The sequence below is a fragment of the Eubalaena glacialis genome, chromosome 7 (assembly GCF_028564815.1).
Source record: "Eubalaena glacialis isolate mEubGla1 chromosome 7, mEubGla1.1.hap2.+ XY, whole genome shotgun sequence".
Classification (NCBI taxonomy): domain Eukaryota; kingdom Metazoa; phylum Chordata; class Mammalia; order Artiodactyla; family Balaenidae; genus Eubalaena; species Eubalaena glacialis.
This window is the reverse complement of record NC_083722.1, coordinates 2,368,628-2,390,581: the sequence shown is the minus strand read 5'-3', so window position 1 is coordinate 2,390,581 and position 21,954 is coordinate 2,368,628. Positions and strand designations below refer to the sequence as shown.

General features: G+C 55.6%; 1 protein-coding gene across 3 annotated transcripts in view; it reads left to right on the top strand.

Annotated features, from left to right (window-relative positions):
* Window positions 1-796: 796 nt before the first annotated feature.
* SLC22A23 (solute carrier family 22 member 23) overlaps window positions 797-21,954 on the top strand; it is a 150,430-nt gene continuing 129,272 nt past the window's right edge. For 2 of the 3 annotated variants that reach the window (XM_061195675.1, XM_061195677.1), the window contains exon 1: window positions 797-1,429. In XM_061195675.1, coding sequence (XP_061051658.1) covers window positions 797-1,429 — 633 coding nt within the window. Of the gene's footprint in view, window positions 1,430-1,598; window positions 3,451-21,954 lie in introns of those variants that run through there. The other variant, XM_061195676.1, reaches the window with a different exon arrangement.

Below are 21,954 nucleotides of genomic sequence, written 5' to 3'. Positions count from 1 at the left end.
GCGCCGCCCCCTCCGGGCCCCCAGCCTCACGAGCCCGCGGTCGTGGCACCTCCTCCTCTCCCTGCCGGGGGCGGAGCGGAGCCTGGCGGGGATCCTCGTGCCCTGCGGCCGGGCATCCCGTGTCCCCGCCCCTCCCCGGCTGCTGCTGCGGCGGCGGCGGCGCGGCGGGCCGGAGGGGGCGCTCGCGCGCAGGAGCCGGCGCAGCAGGTGCCGCGTTACCTCCACCGCGCGGGGGGAGAGGGGGCGGGCCGGGGCGCGGGAGGCGGAGGGAGGCCGGGGAGCCGAGCCGGGGAGCGCGGCCGGCGCGGCAGGCTGGCATCGAGCTAGCGGCTTCCGGGAGGCGCCGGGGTCGGATAAATACATCCCGGGCGCGCGGGGAGCGCGGAGCCGCCCGCGCCACGCTCCGCAGGGCTCCAGCCGGCACAGGCACAGGCACAGGCATAGGCGCGGCGCCGCTCCTCCTCCTCCTCCTCGCGCGCCGGGCGCGGAGCCGCGGAGAGCGGCGGGCTCGGCCGCCGGCGCCCGGGCCTCTGAGCCGATGAGCGGCGGCGGCTGAGGGCCGCGGCCTCTGCCCGCCCTCCGCCCGGCGCCCGCCGGGGCCGCAGCCGGGGCGCGGGTGGCCGGCCATGGGGGCGCAGTGACGCGCGCGGCGGCCGAGCGTCCCTGCGAGCGGCGGGCCCTCCTCGGCGGCGGCGGCGGCGGCGGCGGCGGCGCCGGGCCCGCGCGCTCTGCCCGGGGCCCCGCGGGAGCCTCCGCTGCGCTCTATGCGCCTTTGCGGGCGCCGCGGACCCGGGCCATGGCGATAGACCGGCGGCGCGAGGCGGCGGGCGGCGTCCCTGGGCGGCTGCCGCCCGCGGCCGAGGAGAACGGCGCCCTGCCGCCCGGGGACGCGGCGGCCTCGGCGCCCCTCGGGGGACGCGCGGGCCCGGGCGGCGGCGGCGACATCCAGCCGCTGCCCGCCCCGCACGCCGCCGGCGGCCCGCACCCGAGCCTCCTGTTGCTGGACTACGACGGGTCGGTGCTGCCCTTCCTCGGGGGCCTGGGCGGCGGCTACCAGAAGACCCTTGTGCTGCTCACCTGGATCCCGGCGCTCTTCATCGGCTTCAGCCAGTTCTCGGACTCCTTCCTCTTGGACCAGCCCAACTTCTGGTGCCGCGGGGACGGCAAGGGCGCCGAGCCGGCGGGGGTCACGGCCACGGGCCGGTGGGGCGGCGGCGACCTGGCCAACTGGACCAGCCCCCCGACCACCCCCTTCTCCACCGCCGCCTGGGGGACGGCGGGCCCCCTCGGCAACGGCAGCGGCGCGGAAGGGGGCGACGCGCCGCCCCTGCCGTCCCCTCCGGACAAGGGGGACAACGCCTCCAACTGTGACTGCCACGCGTGGGACTACGGCATCCGCACAGGCCTGGTCCAAAACGTGGTCAGCAAGGTAAGAGTCGCGACCGCCCCGGCCCCGCGTCCCCCTCCCGAGCGCTGTGCCCTCCGCGGTCCTCGCGCCCTTCCCCGCGCCCTCGTGCAGACCCGGGTCCCCGCAGTGGTGTGAGCCCGCGTGTCCTCGCACCTCACGTGGGCTTGCTCTCCTTCCATCCCCCAAACAGGTGTGTTTGCCCGGGTGTGAAGCCGGCTCCGGCAGCCCTCTGCGGTGGCCCTGCCTACCTACGCCAAGGGACACCTTAGGCTTCCGAGTTGGCACCCAAACTCCTGTCCCAAAGCACACACGAAAGGGGCGCCTCTCCCTCTGCAAAGGCTGGAGCTTCCCTCCCCCACCCTCGAGCTGTCACTTCATTCAGGCAGGGGTGGCCCGCAGAGGGCAAGGCCTGATGTGTCACCAGCTGGCCCTGGAGGATGCCCCTCTCAAGGTCTGCCCGCTGGAGCCCGGCCCCGGGCTCTGCCCTTTGCTGGGCCAGCTGTCCCCAGGTCTCCCACAAAGAAATAGCCTCTGCCAGAATAGTCCCTATTCCCAGGTGTTCTTCCGGGCACACCTCAGCCATCCAGCGCTGGCTTTGGAAACAGACTAAAGCTGACTAAAGAGCTCAAATTGTAGCCAGAGAAGCAAACAGCTTTTGCAGATTCCCTTTCCATTTCCCCAAGCTCAGTCCTCCCCAGAGGTCGGCGTATTTCACGTTGGATTTCGCCACCCCAGTGTTCCCTCAGGTGTCTTCTCGGGACTGTAGCAAACACCATTGGAGTATAGGAGGGATGCTAAGAATTTGTGGTGTTTCGGGACCACCCCTGCTGTCACACAGCAGCCCTTTTGTCCAGGCGTTGAGGTCAGATCCTGGCCAGCTTTACCTGGACATCTGACTTGCTCCAGCCCAGGGGGGCCCTCTAGCAGAGGTGCTGCATTCTGGGAAATGGAGTAGGAGTGTTTGCAAGAGATATGTGGCCATCATAAAGCTGGAGAAGGGGCAGTACTAGAAAATCAATGCCTAAGACATCTACAGTTTTCTGGATTTCTTAACATAAAGAGAGATTGTATGCCAGTGTGTCAAACAACTTGTGTTATTGTGCCCCTTCTGTGTTTTAAATAACTAATTTGCCTTTCAAAGTAAATGTAGACCTTTCTCCCACTTCTGGGCAGTTCTGGGCAGAGTTTGAAATGCTTTGTTTAAATGCCAGACTGACATTTGACAGTTTATAATAATCTATGTGCATGTATCTCCCCCCCCCGCCCCAAACGTGTGTTAGTAAACAGCTGTGCCTCACGGATGTGTAAGATGAAACTCTTACATCATCATGACCCTTGTCTTCAGCTTGTACCAGCCTGGCGAGAAATGAGCTGGCCTCCGGGAACTCTCTGGATTAGCTGTTAATGGGGAGATGCTTCTAGCTTGGTTCACCTTGATCCCGCCAGTCAGCCTGTCCTTTGCCAAGGCGTTTCTGTGACTGTTTCCCATCGATGGAGGTCAATGTCTGGTTGTTGTTTACCAGCACGGAAAACTTAAGAACAGTGACTATTTTAATACTGTGTGTATGTCTGTGAAAGTAAGGATTTGCAACGTGTCAAATACTTTGAGCCTCTTTCTAAAGTACAGGAGGAATGATGTAAATCGAAGCAGATGTGTGTAGGGGGTACTCTGTTCTGGGTCACAGGGGAGGCCAACTTGGCAGTTAGGAGGTGGGTCAGAGCATCATTGTCTCAGTGGTGGGGACCCTGACGTGGCTGGTGGGAGGAGAAAGCCAGAACAGTTCTTGAAAGCAGGCTATGGAGGCGCCTTGGAGAGCCGGACAGGTGTTCCAAGTAAGCACTCGAGGGGGTCAAAAATGGCACGAGGGTGTGCAGCATGGTTTGGGGTGCGTCAGTTATGTACAGCTGACAAGGCAGTCCGGGAGGTGAACACTTGGGGGCAATAGGTAGAGACGCATTTTCCTGTAAGATAAAGACTAAAAAGGACATATTGATTTTCACGCACAAATAAGATCTAAATAAAGGACTGTTCTGTTCCATAACCAATGCTTTCAAAAGCTTTTTAAGCACATTTTGGCGGGTACTGAGGCCGGCTTTCTCCTCTGATGGCGGTGCCCGCTGGATCCTGTATCAGATGTACAGACGTGGAATGCATATTGTGATGGGTGCTGATTCCAGAGGTCAGGTGCCTGTCAGCTTGGCTTGCAAGTGGAAGCAGAAGTGGCAGGCTTCTCCTTCTGTCCATGGATGAAAGTTCAGGGTCTGAGAAGTTGCCTTTTGTACCCTTTTCCCCCACTGAGCGCCGCGATCTTCCCACTCACAAAGAAGCCCCGTGCAATGTCTTTATCATCAGACTTCCTCCAGCAGGTGTGTGCCTCCCTGCGCTAGAGGGCCTGTTCTCTCTTCAGGTATTAGATGGGGAGGGGGATACAGAAGAACCACCAGGCACATATTACATTATATTAAATATATGTTCTAGATATATATCATTAATATCTATATCATATATCGTATAGTCTAGTATACAGGCTATAATAGCACTTACACACATGAAACTGCCAAGGCAGAGAGAGTCCCAGGTCGTTATAGTTAAAAGTGGTCTTGGAACTCACAAGAGTCTCTCCCTTCCTGGGTAGCATCCCTGGTGTGGCTGTGCCTTGCACAGAACCGCATTAACTGGTTAGTCTTCCTTGCAGAGAGTCGTGCTTTTTGGTGGACATAACTCGGGTCATCTCATGCCTGTTTGTGCAGCTCTCTCCTCCGAATGATTCTTTTTCCTTCATATAATACATGCTCAGATATCTGAGGATACCCAAGTACTGGTTTCTTCCCTGGCTAAGAAATCGCCAGCTCCTTCAGTCCTTCCATACGGGACAGAATTCGCCATTCTGATGGTTCCACGTGGCATATGTATCTCTTAAGCATGGCACCCAGAACACAATAGGCACGGCCTGTGTGTTCTGATCAGAAGAGAAGACATTGGACACTTCACTAATGAAGCTTACAGTCGATCATTAAGGCTTTCAGTAGACGTGTCATCTGTCTACCTCGGAGCCTCGATGGGATCCCGTTATGTCAGGGCTTTCTCAGCCTGTGCTCGTGTGACGTGGGGCACCTTGTAGGTTTCATCTTGCTAGTTTTGGGTTATTAGATCTCTCCTGTTAGGATCTTTTTTATTTCTGTTTTTTGCCTTGGTCCCTGGTATTTGTTAATCAGAATTTGCAATGCCTTCGAAATAGTAATAATGATGATGATGATGATGATGACTCCACCTTTCTTTTGTGCTGCCCTATAAAGTTTTCAAAACATTTTCACCTGTTATTTCCTTTGATTAAGAATGTTGAGCCGTCCAAGGCAGTCTTAACACTGAGTGTTGTCTTGATTTTAAGTCCGTTCACCAGCCTTGAGTGGACCAGAAAGTTGGTCCTCAAGTTCCAAATGCCGTTCATTGCTCTGCGTTTTATCCCCAGCCACGTAGAAAGATCGTCAGTGCTTAACATAACTCTGCTGACTTTAAAATACTCCTCCCAGTAATTTGCATGATTTATCCTGCATTGTTCAGAGTGAACCCTTGTTGGTTTCTAATGCTCTCCACTTCTTTGAATAACCCCTAGAATTTTGCCTACCATCAATGTTAGCAACACTCTCTTTCTGTACGTGAAATTTAAGATGTTTGTTTATCTCCAGTCTTCTAATATTTTTTCTGTTCGCCAAGAATTCTCACAGATTGCTGGCCTTTATCCTGTAAGTAACCTGAGAGTTGTTTAAATACCCCAGGAAGTAACTTGAATTCTTTTTCTGGGGCTCAAGATTAGAAGTTATTTAAAGTGACTCAGTACGATTTAATTAGGGTGAAAAATAATTACAATGTCATCGCAATAGGAATATCTTTAGAAAGAACTCACCGGTAGGTCATCCTAGTGTGGTTTTATTTCGTGTGTCTGCTATATACAACACAACAGCGAACATCTTTGTGCAGTGACTGTGTTTAGAAACTGACTGAAATAGACAATGCATCACATGGAACCAAAAGCAAACAGTAGAAGTAACATTTCTTGCCATCTCTGCCTCCAGTTTCCCTCTTTGGAAGCAGCCATGGTTACCAGTTCCTTATGTATCCTTCCAGAAATATTCCAAGTATATTTTCATTTATATATTTTTCTCTCACAAGCTGTTCGTATACACTGTTTCAGGCCTTTTGTTCACCTGTGTTGGGGATGGGTGCGTATCAGTACAGGGAGCCCCTCACTCTTTTCTGTGTAATAATTTAACAACTCACCTTCCAAGGGGGCATTTCGGTTGTTTCCAGTTTTTGTTATTACATGATATATAATGAAACTCCCGCACACATGAAACTTTTAGAAGTGGAGGGTCAAACTGGGCTGCATTTTAATTCTGACAGATGTTGTCAAAGTGCTCTCCATAGAGATCTTATTGCCCTTTCACGCTTCCATTCATAAGGTGTGAGGCCCCACTCCCACACCCTCCCTGACCCAGGGGGTTGTCGTACTTTTAAATGTCTCCTGGTTTGACATGTGAGAAATTGTATTTGGTCGTTGTTGTCATTTGCATTCTCTTGTTAGGAGGGAGGTTAAATATCTCTGAAATTTTTTGAGCCACTTGTGTTTCCTTTGAACTGTCTCTTCACATCCTTTGCCTTCTTGTGTATATATTTGGGGGGGGGCATTATTTTCTTACTGATTTATAGGAGTACTTTATGCATGAAGTAAATTAAGCATTTTGGATGTTTTGTAAATGTTCTTCCCTGGTTTGTTGTTTGTCTTTTGATTTTGTTTATGGTATTTTTGTCACGCAGAGACTTTTGGTTTGGATAGGGTCAAGTGAATCTTTTATGGTTTCTGGGTTTTGTGGTAGATTTAGGGCTTCTATAATCCTGGAATATTAGGGAAAAAACACATTTTCTTTGAATATTTTTAGGATCTCAGTACCTTTTTGATTTGGTGTTGTAGGTGTCAGATTTGCTTCTATTGAGGTATTAGGATGAATTGCTAGGAAGGGAAATAAATGTTAGGTCAGTGGGCATAACAGCATTTTTCACAGGCTTTGACTTGCTCACGACGAGCTCCTAAGCGTAGAATCTGGTGTGGTCCTCACTGATGGAGACACCGGAAGTTGCACAGTTGCTAAGCAGCTCTTCCATCTTTTGGGGGACAGTGTTCGTCCCCAGGTCTCACCTTTCCTTCATCTTCTTGCTCTGGACCAGCTGCAAAACCTCTTGTCTTTAGCATTGTTTTGCAAGTCTCAGTTCATTCTGGCCTTCATTCCCAGGCAGGATAGAGTCAAAAGTTGATGTCATTTAAAAACACGTTGGGCACCAAATGTCAGTCCTGGTGCGGGAGCCGGCTCGGCCACACATTCAGGATGCAGGGCTGGCGGCTGGGAGCCGGCCACGGTGAGAGCGTTTACACCATGGAAATCTGCAAACACCACACACCTGGCTCTGTTTTTCTTCCGAGAAACAGTTGTTAGGCAATCATCACGCCACTGAGTGTGACCCTGGGCCACTCCTCTGTTTTTTCCTAACCTCTCCTCCCCTCCCTCCTCCCTTTCTCAGACGTGAGTGCGGATTCTGGGCCAGGCTTTGTGCTTCGTGTTGGGAATGCAGCGCTAGGCGGAAACAGCGCAGCACCCACCGAGCTGATGGACTAACAAGCGAGGCGCACCTTAACTAATCATCATCACTTTTTAATTACAAACTGAGTTAAGTGAGTGGAAAGAATGGGAAATGAGAGAGAACAGAGAGCCTGGCCCAGACGGACTGGCTTCAGCGATGAGACTGAGGCCTGAGGAGGAGAGAGGCAGAGGAGGGGGTGGGGGTGTGTGTCTTTCCCTCCGAGAGGGAGTGGCATCTGCAGGGCCTTGTGGCCTGCGGGAGCCTGGGGTTGACACGTGCAGGGTGGCCGGGAGCACGGGGATGGGGTGACTCATAGCCATGAGACGATGAACTCAGCCAGCTGAGGGACGGGTAGGGAACGGGGGCACCCAGGGAGAGCCTGTGGGGTGAGGACAGGGCTGGCGCTGACCCTGCTTGGGGCCCCACGGACGGGCAGGGGGGAAGCCGGGCCTGCTTCTGTTGGAAGGAGGCCGCTGGCCCGAGGGGGGGGCCTGAGGAGGAGCCGTGGAGAAGCCCACTGGCCGGCAGGTTCGGACCAAGCCTTGGTCAAGTGGGTCTGACCCTGTTCCCGGGCTGTTGATTGGAGAAGCACCGGCCCTGGAGGGTTCTAGCATCTTCTCTTGCCCTCTGGCTCAAAAGGGGAGGGTGCTAATTAAATTTCCACAGGGCCAAAGGACCCTGAAATGGGAAGCCATCGGCTAGAACTGACTTCATTCAACCAGCTTCACCTGTGCCCAGCACCCAGTGTAGGTAAAAGTGTGCCCTGGGCACAGCGAGCTGTGGTGTTATCTTCGAGTCCAAAGTTCAGTTCAGGGAGGAGAACGAGACTGGGGGTCATTGACGTGTCCAGAGCCGTAGCTATAGGGTTAGAATCGCTCACCTGCTCACCCTGCAGGGTGTTCTTGCCTCCGCCCCAGGGGCCCCGCCCGGGGGAGGGGGGATGGGGGGGACCTGCCCTTTCTTTTCATCTTTACTGGCCAATCAGAGATGGTCCTGCTCCTGCCTGAGGATGGGCGTGGCCGTGTGCTGTTACCTGTGGCTTCCGTGGTGGGCTGTGCGGACCTCTCGGGCAGATTCCCTAATCTTTGCTCCTTCTGCCTTCTGAGCCCACTTCCTGGAACCCTTTTCTCCTTCCTTCTACTTGCTGGTCCCTGTTCATCCTTCAGGTCCGCACGCAGTGCCCCCAGCACTGGCTGTGTGTCTGTCCCTCTCCCCAGTGGAGGTGTGCCCTTTACCCACCGAGTCCTCACCAGAAGTGTCTGAGCTCACCTGCGTTGATGTCATGAGAAGAGCGGAGCTCTTTAGCTTGGCAGGTGTGGGTTATGACCCGTTCATCTGCAGGCACCTCGCGGGTAAAGTGGGCTCAGGGCTCCCCTCCCCTCCCCTCCAGGGCGGCTGTGGGGTGGAATGGGAGCGCGCACCCCCCTCCAGGAGACACCTGGAAATCTCAGATTCCTTTCTTCCTCTTCTGTGGGGTAAGGACTGGCTGAACGAGTCAGGTCAGAAATGCTTAGATGGGGAGGACCTGATAGGCCACACCTGGAAGGGTGGTTAATTCCATGGCCGTTCGGAGGTGTCTCTCGCCTTCGCCCAGAAACTGATGACCTGGGAAGCCAGGTGTGCCCTTCAGATGGGACGCTGCAATGCAGGTGGCCTGAGGGGTCCTGCCAAGGTGGACCTCCAGGGAGTTTGTCTGAAAGACCCTTGAAGGGGTTGGCTGGTTTTCAGAGTTCTCCTGTGAAAACAGAGCAGGTCTCTGGCCGCAGGGCTCAGGGATCTGAAAAGGAAAGGGGCTTCCTGGCCGGCGGGGGCCCCAGGATGAAGTGGGGTGCTCTGTCAGTTGCTCCTCCACCTCCACCGAGGTCGTGGGCCAGACATCTGAGTCCGTGCCCTTCGATGGAGGACCGTCTACCGAGTTAGAAGTCTGGGTTAGCTGTGCTGGGGGGAAGTGGATCGGAGAGAAAGTGGAATTGTAAAGGGGGGCTGGAGTGTTGTCCCTGCTGGGTCTGTAGGAGGCATTGACCCTGACCTCCGTGGTCCACAGACTTGGCTCTGTGGTCTCTGCTTCTCTCAACGTTTACCCAGCGCTGGTCATTACATACGGGCTGACCACCACCGAGACAAGTGGCCTAGAGATTCACAAGCCTGCATTTCTGGGAAAGGGGGCAGGGTTATGGGCTGATTTAAGTGGATTTCCCCTACAACAAGTCGTTGTGAAATAGAACACTGCCAGCGGGCTCTCAGGTCATCACTTGCACTGTATGACATGCTGTCAAACCCTCTCTTCTCAGGACTCGTTTGGTTGCAAGTAATGAAAACAAATTCCAAATTACATTAATTAACAAAAATAGAAAAGAAATTGACAGGAAAGATGCAGGGATGGCTCAGGAAACCTAGGCTGGGATCTGAGACCAGAAAGTGGGACAGGGGTTCTTTCAGAGCCCTTTTGGAAGCCGCATCAGTTTCTCCTGAGATCAGCTTCCCTCCCCCTCTCCAGACTGGCTTTTGCTCACCTGGTCCCTGGTCAGGCAGAGGCCAGCACCCCTCTGTCCAACACCAGATTCCTGGGCGCAATTCCGACGTCCAGCTGGGGCAGGGCAGGCGGGTTTCAGAGCACAGGGTGCAGTTACCCAGGGCGGGGGGACCCCTGCAGACCATGGGGTGGGGGGCAGCAGTAGCTGTTTTTCATTGGGGGGTGGAAGAGACTAGAGATGGATCTTTTTGGCAGTTAATGGAGGATAAATGAATATTGATGATTTAACCCTCAAATGCTTTAGACAAAGTACTCTTTTTCTTCTCAAAGACTCAGGGTGGAACTTACCCGGCTCCTTAAGCTTAGTGTGGAATTGGCAGGAACACCCCTCCTGAGGCTTCTTTTCTGGAAATAGGTATAGATGCCCTCAGCTATTAGCTCCAGATCAGAGGGGGCTTGGAGCGAGCCCCTGGGCAGACGCTGAAACACGCAGCAAAGCGTTTCCCCACCCCCTGCCCCACTCAGGGCGGGTCTCCTGGTCTCTCCAAACCTTTCTTCTAGTCAGGACCAGCCACGAAACTTGTGGGGCCCCAGTGCAAGATGAAAATGCAGGGCCCCTTGTTCGTAAACGATTCCCAAGATCGAGACGGCAGCCGCAGAGCGTTAAGCCACATGCGGCCCTTCTGAGCTGGGCCCTGCTCCTGGGGACCGCCCCCCACCGCCTGTCACTGTTCACAGAGCCGGTGTCACCACCGCAAAGCTCAGCAAGTGTTCCCCGCGCCTTTCTGCGTCTTCTTCCCGATGTCACGTCCTTCTGCTTCTCCACTCCTTTGCTGTGTCTTTTTCTCGGTTCCTTGCAGTGAAAGTATAACTCACTTTTGCAGGGCCTGTTTTGCGGAGGCACAGCCCTAACCGGTTTAGTTCTGGGTGTATAGTTAGATTAGGGCCTGCAGTGGCACCAAGGAGCCAGGAGGCTTCTTACATTGGAAACCCTGCTCCAGAAATGAGACAGTTTTCTTATCTGAGCAGTGAACCCATAGCTGAGTCACAGGAGCCTGTGGGAAGGAATGTCAAGTCATAAGAATGCTGGTTAAGTGTTTATCAGCCTTTTTTTTTTTTTTTTAAGTGGGGAAGAGGGTCAGTCTTTGTATAACTTAATCCTGCTAGCGTGATAGTCACACTTTATTTCTTAGCATAATTTAAAGAATAAGTGTAGGGCTTCCCTGGTGGCGCAGTGGTTGGGAATCCGCCTGCCAATGCAGGGGACACGGGTTCGAGCCCTGGTCTGGGAAGATCCCACGTGCCACAGAGCAACTAAGCCCGTGCACCACAACTACTGAGCCTGCGCTCTAGAGCCCGTGAGCCACAACTACTGAGCCTGTGCTCTAGAGCCTGCGAGCCACAGGCAGAGCATTAAGCCACATGCCGCCCTTCTGAGCTGGGCCCTGCTCCTGGGGACCGCCCCCCACTGCCTGTCACTACTCCTTCAGTAGTTGTGAGCCCACGTGCCACAACTACTGAAGCCCAGGCACCTAGAGCCCGTGCTCCGCAACAAGAGAAGCCACCGCAATGAGAAGCCCACGCACCGCAACGAAGAGTAGCCCCCGCTTGCCGCAACTAGAGAAAGCCCGCGCGCAGCAACGAAGACCCAATGCAGCCAAAACTAAAAAAAAAAATAAAGAATAAGCGCAAAGGAGACAGTGTGCTGTAAACCATCCACAAGCCTCCCAGGGGTCATATTAAATTATGGATGCTTAGGCACTCAGCCCCATAATTTGCACTACAGACTGTTTCCTCCCAGATTAGATTAAAAGCTGCTTTTCCTGTGTGTTTAAAAGATGCTTTACAAATTGGGCACCCTTGATTGCTTCATCCTGAGGAACTCCACTGTTCCCAAATGGATATACACGAGCATTTGCAGCAAACACAAAGTTTTTGTCCAACTTAAAAAAATGTTTGTGTAACCGTGGTAAAGTATACATGACGTGAAACTGGCCATTTTAACCATTTGTAAGTGCGCAGCTCAGTGACATTAAGTACATTCTCAGTGTTGTGCGACCATCACCTCCATCCTTTCCAGAACTTTTCCGTCTTCCCAAACTGAACCTCTGTCCCCACAGTGTCCCCACACTAGCTCCCCTTCTCCCCCACCCCAGCCCCCAGCCCCCACCATCTAGTTTCTGTCTCTGGGAGTTTGACTACTTTCAACCCCTCCTGTAAGTGAAACCATTTTTTGTCCTTTTGTGACCGGCTTAGTTCACTGAGCCTCATGTGGTTCATCCACGCTGTAGCCCGTGTCCGGATTTCCTTCCTTTTTAAGACTGAACAGTAATATTCCATTGTGTTTATACCACTTTTGTTTGTCCATCATCCGTCAGTGGACACTTGGGTGGCTCCCTCCTTGAGGTTCTTGTGACAACGCTGCTGTGAACACAGCTGCTGCCCTACGTTTTGAGGACAGTGACATACAGCCCCTCCCCATCGGGCGACCCCGCACCGCCTGTGTTGAGCCTGCCCTGCTTCCGCTCTCGGGACATCTGCTCCGTGGCAGGCCTTGCTCCGCCCCGGGGAGTGACCCAGGTGGACGGAAGCGCGTCTGTGCCCAGAGAAGGAGCTCCTGGTACAGCCGAGACCAGTGTCAGATGGAGGGCTCTGGGCGTGCTGTGGGGCGGGAGCTGAGGCATGGGGCACAGAGGTGAACACACCTGGGGAGGTCTGTGCTCACCGTGCGGGGGGCAGGGGAGCAGTGCTCATGCCCAGCTGTCCACGCCGTGTCCTCGGGGTCCCCCAGCCCTTCCATCCGTCCTCCGCCCTTGAAAACCATGGTCGTGGCCCTTCCCAGGGCTTCTGACCAAGGGCCTGTCCCTCTCGACGTGTCTGCCCTTGGGAGGTGCCAGCTCTGCCTGGTCCCCGCCTCGCCCGGGCCTCGGGGTCTCGGTGCCGCAGCCGAGTCAGGCTGGTGATACCAGATCCGCAGACGGCTTCAGGGACGTCAGGCGACCTGTCTGTGGCCTTAGCGGTGACCATTCAGTCCTCAGCTGTATCGGGATGGGTGCGCTGCCTCGATTTCCCATCTGTCTCCTAGCAGCTCTCCTCCTGGTCTCCTGCGAGAATCCTTTTCATCACTCACCCGTTAAGGTCGTTCCCCGGTGTCTTAGCTCCTTATGGGCCGAGAAACAAGCCCCACAGACAGGGGGGCTAAAGCAACACACATTTATCCCCACAGTCTGGGGGCTGGACGTCCAAGATCAAGGCGGCAGCGGGGCTGGTTCCTCCGAGGCCCCTCTCCTGGGCTTGTAGACACCACCTCTTCCCTGTGTCCTCACACGGTCATCTCTCTGTGTCTGTGTCCTCATCCCCTCCTTACAAGGACAGCCCTGTTAAATCAGGGTCCACCTCAGTGACCTCATTTTGAGTGAATTACCCCTGGAAGGGCCCATCTCCAAATAGTCACATCTGAGGTGCTGGGGGTCAGAACTTCAACACAGGAGAGTCTCTTGGGGGATGAGGGGACACAGTTCAGCCCATTAACAGCTGAGTTCCAGCACACAGCCTGAGGAGGGCAGCCCCAGAGCTCTGCCTGTTCCTGGATATCTCCGCAAGGCTCCAGGCCTGCATGTTCCATCACCAGCAAGACTGGCCGTGTCCTCTGGTCTCTGATCTCCTCCACCCCCCTTGCCTCAAACCCCAGCACTTTTGTCCTAAGTCGTAGCTGATTGGCTTTTTCGACCCCCCTGCTCAGTCTTCGCTGCACCCCCTGGCCTTTAGGGTGGAGTTGGGCCTGGTTGGCGGGTTTTCGCGGCCGCCGCCTGCCTCTCCGGCCACTGTCCCCACCGCCCAGCACCAGGACCCTGTGCTCTGGCCCCGACCCTTCCTCAGGCAGCCTCAGCCTTTGCACACGGTGTCCTCCAGCCTGGAGTCCGCCTCCTGGTCACCCCGCCCCTTCTCCAGGCCTTTCCCTGTGCCTGGGTACCTGGCCCTGGTAGGTGCTCGCCGCGGCAAAGGTGGCCGGGGGCTGTGGCCCTGCCGGTGTGGAGTGTTAGCGGATTTAATTCTAGGACGGCAAGAATAGAAAGAGGACAGAATCACAGGTCAACTCAGGCCTGAAGTCCAGGTTCAAGGAGCTGCTGAGGACCATGAAGGGCGGTGTGATGTATCTCAAGTAGCAGCTCTTCAAACTGGAATTCATCCTGGGCTCTGGAGCACATTATGTCTTTAAGCCAGTGTTCTACAGAACTTTTAGCCACAGAGTCTTTCCTTCTAATGAAAGCTGCGTATCGACAGAATTGGTCTTTCTGGATCTAGGACTGGGGGAAGAGGTGGTGTCTGGAAAACCTAGAGTCGCTTGGGGAACTTTGGGAAATACCTGTAGGACCCAGGCACCAGCTGTTTAAAAAAGTTCTAGGATATTCCCACGTGGTGCAGTTCTTCCCCAGCGGACACGTGGCCGTGTCTGGAAACGTTGTGGTTGTCACGCGGAGGAAGGGGTGCTGCTGACGTCTGGTGAGTAGGGACCAGGGATGCTGCTGTACGTGGTACGATGCATGGGACCGCCACCCCCCACAGCAAAGGGTGATCCAGCCCCCAAATGTCCAGAGCGCCAGGTCTGAGACGTCCTGGTCTAAGCTAGTGTAGACGTTCGTTGTGTTTCCTGACCCCACCCAACAGATGGCCAGGGCTCAGCCCGTCTGAGACCGAGGCTCCCCTGTAAGCCGGGCAGGAGCTGCAGAGTTGCCAGGAATGACCACTCAGCTGGGCGCTCTGCCCCGTGGAAGAAGGGTCTGCGGAGCGCATGAGTGCCGTCAGCCGAGCCTCAGCCTGCCCGCGGCCAGGCTTCCGGGGCAGGCACGTTGTGAAGCACCAATCCGTGCGGTCTACCTGCAAATGGATGTTGCTGATGACCCCGTCATTTGTTAAATAGGCCCTTTGAACCTCTGCTTAGAATAATGGTTCATTACTTGAAAGGGAAACATTTATTTGCAAGTAAAAGGTATTTATTTTCTAAATGGCTCTAGTTCGGACTAGCCTTTTCCATAATTCCCATTAAGGTGGTTTGATAGTGTTTTCAGGGGCAGGCAACGAGAGCTGCCCTGTGGGACACAGACGCTGAGCGCTCGGGGCCGGAACGGAGCGCGAGCGCTGTTTACGGTATCAGAGTAACTGATCAGGGCGACCCCCCTCGGCGCAGGCGGTGAACCTGCAGTGGTCCTAGTGTGACATCCCCCATGACACGTGTGCCTCCGAAAGTCAGCCTGTTGGGGGGCGGTCACTGCAACTGCTGGCCTGGGGCCTGTCCACTCACCGGAGCCGACCCCGGGCCCCATCTGCCCGTCTTCCCCAACCAGCGAGATCTTTCCCTCCTTAGATGCTCACAGCGCTGTCTGTCTGTCTGTCCCACTCGCTGTCCTCCTTCTCAGGGGTCTGTGTTCGGCATCCTTGGTGTCCCTAGGAAAGAACCATCCAAGGCTGCGAGCGGGGAGACCTCGCCGAGTGTTCTGGGGCTGGGGAGTGTCTTAGCTGGCTCTCAGAAGTAACGTTCAAATGGGAAATAAAGATGCCTCGACCAGCGGTCACCCAGTGAGAGGTAGAGAAAAGTGAGAAGGTGACGCATCTTGTTGGGGCCTGTGCACAGCTTGGAAGCTTCTGGAGCTGTCGCATGGTGGGTCAGTTGTCAAATCTTCTAGGTTCCAGGGTAGGGTTTTGTATTATTTCATTGTAAAAGAAGATTTATTTTTAATCTTTTTTTCTGGGAAGTCCCAGAAGAAGCTGCTTTTCAAATATGGATATCATCAAGGCTATGAGAGTATTTTGGGGTTTTTTTGGTTTTTGTGTGTCTGCTGATAACAGGTTTGAATTGAATTGAATTGTGGTTTAAGTATAAGCAGTGGTTTCTCTCCTTAGTTTCTCACCTGCCATCTTGTTTTTCCCCATTTGTAAGTCTAGTCCTCTTTTGACTAGAGTTTTGACTAGGGTCTCAGACAAGTGATTAAAGGGAGGGTGGCGAGAAAAGAAAAACTAGAGCCTTGGTTGTGGGTCTCGCTCCAGCAGCAGTTTGGGGAAACAAATGACCTGAGCAGGCAGAGGGTGATCAGAATTTACAGGCTCAGTTTATGAAACAAAGAGTAGGTTTTTCAGTCTCCAAAAGGCAATTTCTCCTGTCGAGGGGGAGGCCACGATCCACAGTCTGATGGAATCTGTGTGTAGAGTGGAGGTGGTGGCCTAATCTCATCTGGTTCCCATTCACGTGGGGAGGAGACCACAGGAGGAAAGTCCAGAGGGTATGTCGTTCAAATGTTTGCTGGGCAGCTCTGTTTGCAGAGTGCCGTGTTGAGAGCCTCTGCGTCATGCCCTGAGGATCGGGTGGTCCCAGGAGACCGAGGAGAAGGAGAGCAGCTGGGCAGGGGGGAGCCTGAGCAGGGGGTGGCAGTGGGGAGGGGTGGAGTGTGTGTGTCGGGGGTCAGTCCTGGGTGGCAGGAAGTGGGAAGAAGCTCTTGTTTAAACCAGGAGGAGATAAGGCACAGAGCTGTGAAGGTTTGAAACCTTGGGCATCAGTAGGGATGCTGTCCGCTGCAAACAGCAGAAAACCTCAAATCACACTGAGTTCTGAAATATGCAGGAAAACTTAAGACATTACCGGAAGTCAGGGATGGGCCAGGCCCCAGTCCACAGTCTTTTCTGTGTCTCTTCCTGGCCTTCGTCAGTGCTGGTTCATCCTAACACTGTGTAGTGAGAGGCTAATACTACTTGGGCTGCCATAACAGAGCACCACAGACTGGGGCTGAAACAGCAGGATTTGTTCTGTCACAGTCTGGAGGCTGGAGGTCCAAGATCAAGGTGTTGGCAGGGTGGTTTCTCCTGAGGCCTCTCTTGGCTTGTAGATGCCACCTCCTGCTTGTGTCCTCACAGGGTCATCTCTCTGTGTGTCTGTGTCCTGATCTCCTCTTCTTCTAAAGACACCGGTCGTATTGGGTTGTGTCCCACCCTAACGACCCGTTTTAACTTAATCACCTCTTGAAAGCTTTGTATCCAAATTCAGCCACATCTGAGGTGCTGGAGGTCAGGGCTTCAACAGATGGCTTTTGAGGGGACACGATCCAGCCCGTGGCCAAGTGCCGAGGTCCTCGTGTTGGCAAGGTGACGACCCCTGACGGTGGCTCTCTGAGGCCCCAGCCCCCTCCTGGCTTGGGAAAGAGGGAATGACAGCGTCTCCTTGCAGCCTGGAGCGTGGGTTCTTCTCTCTTACCTGCACCCCCTCAGGTCGCATACCTGCCCTGGACCAACAGCACTCACCGGGGGTGCTCTGTGCACGCCGGGGACGCCCCTTCCCCGAGTCACGTGGGGCGGGCACCTGCACAAAACTGGGTTCAAGAGGAGTGGGATCGGGGAGAAGAGGGGCTGTGTGCAGAGGACCCCAGACTGTCTCTGGCAGGTGAGCAGAGGGTGGAAGGTTTCTGAGCCAGGTCGTGGCAACATGTCCCAGCCATGGGCTGGCCACTCTGGCAGGCCACTCACTTCTTCCTCCTGTTATCAGCATCTGATAGGTGAGGGACCCAAGGCTTAGAGGCCAAGGGGCTTGGCCAGGGACACGGCGTTCCTAATCGACGAAGCCGGCATCCCAGACACATCAGTCCCGCTCCGCCACCTGTGCTCCCTCCACAACACCAGCCCCCCCCCCACCCCCGTTTCCAGAAGACAGACCGTGTGCCGGTGGAGAGGAGGGCCGGGGCCACCAGCGTCTGTGCTGTGGGTGATGGCGCCCGGCCACACGGGGTGGGCAAGGGGCAGACCAGACTCACTCGCGTATCAGGTGACAGGAGGGGGCCGGCCCGGAGCCTCAGAAAGTCGGAGGGAAAGTCCGGGGCGTCAGCAGGCTTGGCTCGCCCCGGGGGCTCTGAGGGAGGGTCCGTCCAGGCCTCTGGAGCGGCCTCGGTCCCTGGCGTCCTGGGCGGGGATGCACCAGTCCAGTCCTCCATCTCCACCTGGTCTCCCCGTGTGTCTTCACGTCATCGTTCCTCTACCTGTGTCTCTGCGTCCATGTTTCCCCGTTTTCCAAGGACACCAGCCATGCTGGATGAGGACCCACGCTGATGACGTCATTTAGCTTCATCTTCTCTGTGAGGACCCTTCCTCCCACACTCACGTCCTGAGCCGCCGGGGTGAGGAGTCACTTCGCCAGCTCTTACTGGGGGGACGCAGCTCAGCCCACGATGGAGTCCTTTCAGGAAGACAGAGCTTCTTATCCCTGCAACACGGGTGATTCTGTCCTTCACGTCAGTTTTGCAAGAAGAGTGCTTTCCGGCCCATTTGGTCTGTTGTAGAGTGATGGATCTGCAAGCAGGTGGCTGCAGTGGCTGGAATCCAGGTGGTGACAGAGGGGGCAGGTAACAGGTGGCTGCAGATGGTGGCGGCAGTGCCTGTGGGCGCTGTTCACGGTGAGGGAGAAGGGGGAGGGGCCCTGGAATAAACAGCACCTGTGCGAGTCGCTCCCTCTCCGCCCTGAGCTCTTGGCCTAGAGACCATCTCCTTGAGCAGAAGGGAAAGTACAAACAAACGCCTTCGCTCCTGGAGGGTCATCCAGCCCTCTGGGCTCTGTCACACCCCCTGCATCTCCTTCCCCTTCGCCGCCTGTCACCAGACAGCTGCCGGAGGGGGGAGGAGACGGAAGCCCCGTCAGCTCTGGGTGCTGCTTCCTCATCTTTGGGGACCTGTTTAAAACCGTTTCCCAGATTTTTTAAAATGGAGATACAATTAACATACAGTAAAATGGGCAGATTTTAAGTGTATAGTTCAGTGGGTTTGGACCCATTTACCTGCCCCTTAACCACCGCCTAAATTAAGCTGCAGCGCGTTCCCCCTCCACGGAGAACTCCCCCTGCGCGCCTCCCATCGCCTCCGCCCAAGCGGCCGGCGTGTTACTTTCCCCCAGCACAGCCGGTGCCGCCTGGTGCGGAACGTGGCAGACACGGACCCGTGCGGGACGGGGCCTGGGCCTCTGCCGCTCGCACCCGGCGTCACCTGTGAGGTTTGTCCACGTTCCCACCGACGTCAGTAGTCGCTCCTCCTCGTGCGGCTGGTCCGCCCTCCATCGCTCGTGTGCCCCGCGTTCGGGTTCTCCCCTCACCTGTCGGTGGACTTTGGGGTGTTTCCTGTTTGGGGCCGTTACACGTAGACTGCCATGACAGTGAAATTCAGTACTTCGTAAGCCCTTCCTACTCCTCATTACCTTTCAGTTCTCAGACGTCCAAGTGGACAGAATCGGAGCAGCTAGTGGGAGGTCTTGACTTGCTTGTAATCTGGGTAGGTTTCCCTCTTTCCCTTTTCTTCCTGGGGGTCGGAAGCAGGAGCGACGGGGTGCCTGTGGGGCAGGGGCTGTGGCCTCCAAGACGCAGGAATCCAGATGCAGTTTCCAGGGCCCGAGGGTGATGAGGAGGCCGGAGGAGTGGGGCTGGGGGCGGGGATGCACGTGGGCGGGGATGCACGTGGGCGGGAGGAGCCACACCTGGACCGGCCGCGGCCAGGACCCCAGGGCGGGTACCAGGAGTGCTGTGGTTTTTCACCCCGTCCCCGGGGGGCTTGGAGCGGCAGGAGGTCCTGCCGCATGTGGGAACCGAGCTGGGAGCCCCGCATCCCTCCTGGCTCAGGAAGACCTGGGTAAGCCTGGTGAGGGCTGACGGCTCCGGGGTTAAAGAAGCTTGGGAGCAAGAGGCCAAACAAAACAGCCGGTGTGTCCGCCATCTCCCAGCCACGGCTGAACACAGAGCGGCGGCCCCCTGTGTAGGGACACTTGTAGGGAAGGGCAAGGGGAATTCTCTTCCGATGGACCTGCCCGGCAGGATCCCGCTTCAGGGGAAGGAGGGGGCTAGGGGAGTGTTTCCCAGCAGGGCTGGGGCGTGGGAGGGGAATCATCCCTCCCAATCTCTTCCCTCCGCCTACAGACCTTAAAGGAAGCAACGAAGTGCAGGCAGACGGTTCCCACCCTTTTTGAACCTTGAAAAACGTGGCGTTTTCCCCAGGGTTTTCACGTTTGTCCGTGTTTGCGTGTCGCTGGGCATTTCGTCGGGCAGAGTGTTTGCGTCCGTGCCTGCGCGTCGTCCAAGGTGATCTGCACTCGTGTTGAAGCAGGTGAAGGCACCACTGATGCACTTGTGTTGAGACAGCAGTTTAGGGACTGGAGGCCCCGCCGTGTTCAGCAGAGAGACTGCGTTTATCCTGATGGCTGTGGAAGTTACTGAGCCGAAGGGGAAAGCGAGAGGCGGCTTTCCTGGGCTTGGGTAGGTGGTGTTCTGAACGGCACTTGTGCGCAGTAGCCAGGAAGCTCGGTTCCTTTAGGTTTTGTAAACGCAGCCCCATGATTTGAAAAAAAAAAAAAAGACCTTGTGAAACATGATTTTACACGTGGCTTTTTCACAGTCTCGACTTGACCACAAGCACGGCGTGGTTGTGAGCGCCGGGGCTGGTCCAGCAGTGACACGGCCCCGTGCTCGGGGGCTGTGCCGAGTGCAGCGGGGCGGGGGGAAGGCCCTAGGCTCGGGCAGGGACCTGGGTCTCCATCCTGGGCTCTTCACCACTTTTCCACTCAGACCTCCAGCTCCTGGAGTTACTTGGCCTCCTGGACCCTAATTTCCAAGGTGGAGATGCCGCTCAATGCGAAGGCTTTGCAGGGATGAAAGGTAACGACCCACATGCAGGCTCCATCTCCACAGGGTGTGAGCTCTGAGACCCGTGCTTCCTCCGAGCCCTTTTCTCGAGGAGCCCCCATTGGGGCTGGGAGGGCAGCTGCTCTGACGCATCATACGAAGCGCCGCAGTTTCCCAGCTGTTAACACGTTTAAAACGACGTCTGGAAGGTCTCAGGACAAAATTACGATCAGCCCTGGCAAATGAGCCTTCATGGCACGTGGCAGCCACCTGAGCCGCGGCCGCGCGTGGGGACCCTGCCTTCTCACCTTAAGAAAACGTCTGGGCAGCTGGTCTCCGCTAAGAGATAAAGCAGCTCACACCAAGGTACATGTGATGATAGAGCTCATCCTTCTCCTTGGGGCTCATCCGTATCCTGCAGCCTGTTCGTCAGTGGCGGATGTGTGGCCTGCACCCTCGTGCCCACCCATCGGTGCGTCTGTAGAAAGGCTGTAGCCTGCTTGGTCCGCACGCCACCCCCTGGTCACTCTCTCCCTTTCTCTCCTCCCCTGTCCCCTGAACAGCGGGCTCGGGGATTTGGTCCCCTTCCTCTGAAAGGCTGCCAGGCTGGATCAGGGTGTTTCTAACAAGAGCAGCATCAAGCAAGAGCCAACATGAGGTTTGATTTCAGTTGACATTTGAACTCCATTTAAAGGTTGGTTTTGATGCGTTTCCCCTCTGTAACGTGGGGTGCAGGGCCTCCGGGTCTGCCCCTGCCCCGCCTTCTCCCCTCACCTCCTGACCCCCTGCCCGGCCAAGAGGGAGAGTCCTAACTAAACAGAGCCCCAGGCCCTCTGATGTGCTCTCACAGCGCCTTAAGTTCAGCTGTATTTCATTTCTTACTCACGGCCTGTTTTCCACCCTTAGACCCTCGACAGCAAGGACAGCACTTTGCACTGTTATTTCCTGGGGTCTGGCACACAATAGTGACCAGTAAACAGCCATTAAATATGGAAGCTGTGCCACCCTCTGAATACGCAGACGAGTCCCCGATGGGCCTGGACCAGGGTGCTGGCCGCGGGCGGGGACGCAAAGGGAGGAAACTGATTGCGTGAGGACAGAACCTAAGCGCCGGGAGCCTGGCTTGAGCATCGTGGGAAGTGAAGCCCAGGGGAGGGAGCAGGCGAGTGTGAGGGGCGGGAGGACTGTCACGCTTCCTTTTCTCACGTCTCCCTGCAGGGAATGGTCTGGGCCTTGGAGAAGGTTGTCCTGAGACTCTAACGCGTAAGACTGAGAATCTGCAAGCAGGAAGTGGCTGCCCCGGTGCTTCCTGCTCTTCAAGGGGGCGTCCTCTGTGTGTAAGCTAAACAGAACCCTGACTAGTCACATCTTGGGTTTATCATTGTTAGAACAGGAACGCAATTTTATCTCACTTTTTTTTTTTTTTGGTAAGATATGTATAAAGTAAAACTTACCATTTTAACCATTTTTAAGTATATAGTTCACTAGCGTTAAGTACCTTCACAGTATTGTGCAACCATCACCACCGTCTATTTCCAGAACTTTCCATCTTCCCAAACTGAACCTCTGTGCCCATTAAACCCTAACTGCCCACCCCGCCTCCCTCTGCCCCAGCATCCACCCTTCTACTTTCTGTCTCTGTGAATCTGACGGCTCCAGTGACCTCATATAAGTGGAATCAGACAGTACTTTGTCCTTCTGTGACTGGCTCATTTCTTTGAGTGTAATGTCCTCAAGCTCATCCATGGTGTAGCCTGTGTCAGAATTTCCTTCCTTTTTAGGGCTGAATAATATTCCGTTC